A 1,157-nucleotide genomic window follows, 5' to 3' on the forward strand; every position below is an offset into this window, starting at 1 on the left:
GTAAGACATGCTTGGTTCCTGTCAACATCTCACATGAGACATCAAACTTTTATAATTTTAGTTAATATCTTTAATATTGGTCAGGAATCATATGCTCGTTACTCATATGCTTATCCAATTCAACCAGAAAAGGACACCAATAATTAACAAGAGAGCAAATATATATACCAGCACACTCTTGAACTACTACACTTCACACCGTATAACGATCCTTCATATAACTTGCATAGTTTTATTGTTCTTGAAAACGAACAAAAAAATGGAGGCAAACCGTAAGCGCACCAACAGAGGCTTCTTGAAAGGAAAATTAGCACCTTTCTACAAATCACAAACAACAAAGTCTTTCCCAACAACAACTACAAAGGTTAATAAGCCAAATCATTCTTCTCCTTCTTCTTCTTTGTCGTCGTCTTCTCCCTCCTCTTTCGGTGTTGTCCACCACCATCAAGACTATGCCGTGTCGCAGGCGAAGCCGAATCCAAAGGTTTCCATCATTGTAGCTGATGGCAGGGGCGGTGGTGACTTGATGAGCCGTTTGGAAGAGTTCTATGGCGTGCCGGCAGACGAAAGCGTCGACATAAAAGCAAAAATTTACATATCTATGGTTCAAGAACGTTTATCGCTTGAGCGAGTAAACAGTAATGAATCCATACCCAACAAGTTTCAAGAAAAGAATTGATGATGATCGAGCACAAGGAGGTGCATGATTAATTTTAGATGCTGCTGGGGGCATAATAATTCATGGTGAACTCGTTAATAAGTTTGTAATACTGCTAGCTAGTGCAAAACTCGTCAATTTTGACACTTTGTGCAGAATTATTACTATGATATATATATTATATATGCGGTTTTGTGTTGATAGGTAAGTCTGCTACTATATTGTTTGTTGCAACATAGCCTAATAAGCACAACAGCTCCTCTTTTTCGGAAGAGTAACGTTACGTGTACATTAAAATCAGCCACCAAAATTAGTCACTAGTATAAAATATATATTAGAATATAATTACATATTGAAAATAAATTAAATTACACATATATTTATACACAAATACATTGATAACTAACTTTAGTGACAAATTTTAATGTACAAATAACATTTTTATTTTCAGAAATATAAGTGGATAATTTTTGTTAATAAAAACTCATTGAACTTTAAT

The 1,157-nt window shown here is 34.8% G+C and overlaps 1 protein-coding gene across 1 annotated transcript; it reads left to right on the plus strand.

The window, feature by feature from the left end:
* The first annotated feature begins 205 nt into the window (after nucleotides 1-205).
* Nucleotides 206-950, plus strand: LOC130936413 (uncharacterized). Its single transcript, XM_057866478.1, has one exon. The coding sequence runs from the start codon at nucleotides 260-262 to the stop codon at nucleotides 677-679; it is 420 nt and encodes a 139-aa protein (XP_057722461.1). The 5' UTR covers nucleotides 206-259; the 3' UTR covers nucleotides 680-950.
* The last annotated feature ends 207 nt before the right edge of the window (nucleotides 951-1,157 follow it).

This window comes from Arachis stenosperma, chromosome 6, assembly GCF_014773155.1.
Source record: "Arachis stenosperma cultivar V10309 chromosome 6, arast.V10309.gnm1.PFL2, whole genome shotgun sequence".
Classification (NCBI taxonomy): domain Eukaryota; kingdom Viridiplantae; phylum Streptophyta; class Magnoliopsida; order Fabales; family Fabaceae; genus Arachis; species Arachis stenosperma.

Bases quoted from the DNA above. Each gene is read 5' to 3' on its own strand.
- LOC130936413 (XM_057866478.1), top strand. From the start codon at position 260: ATGGAGGCAAACCGTAAGCGCACCAACAGAGGCTTCTTGAAAGGAAAA.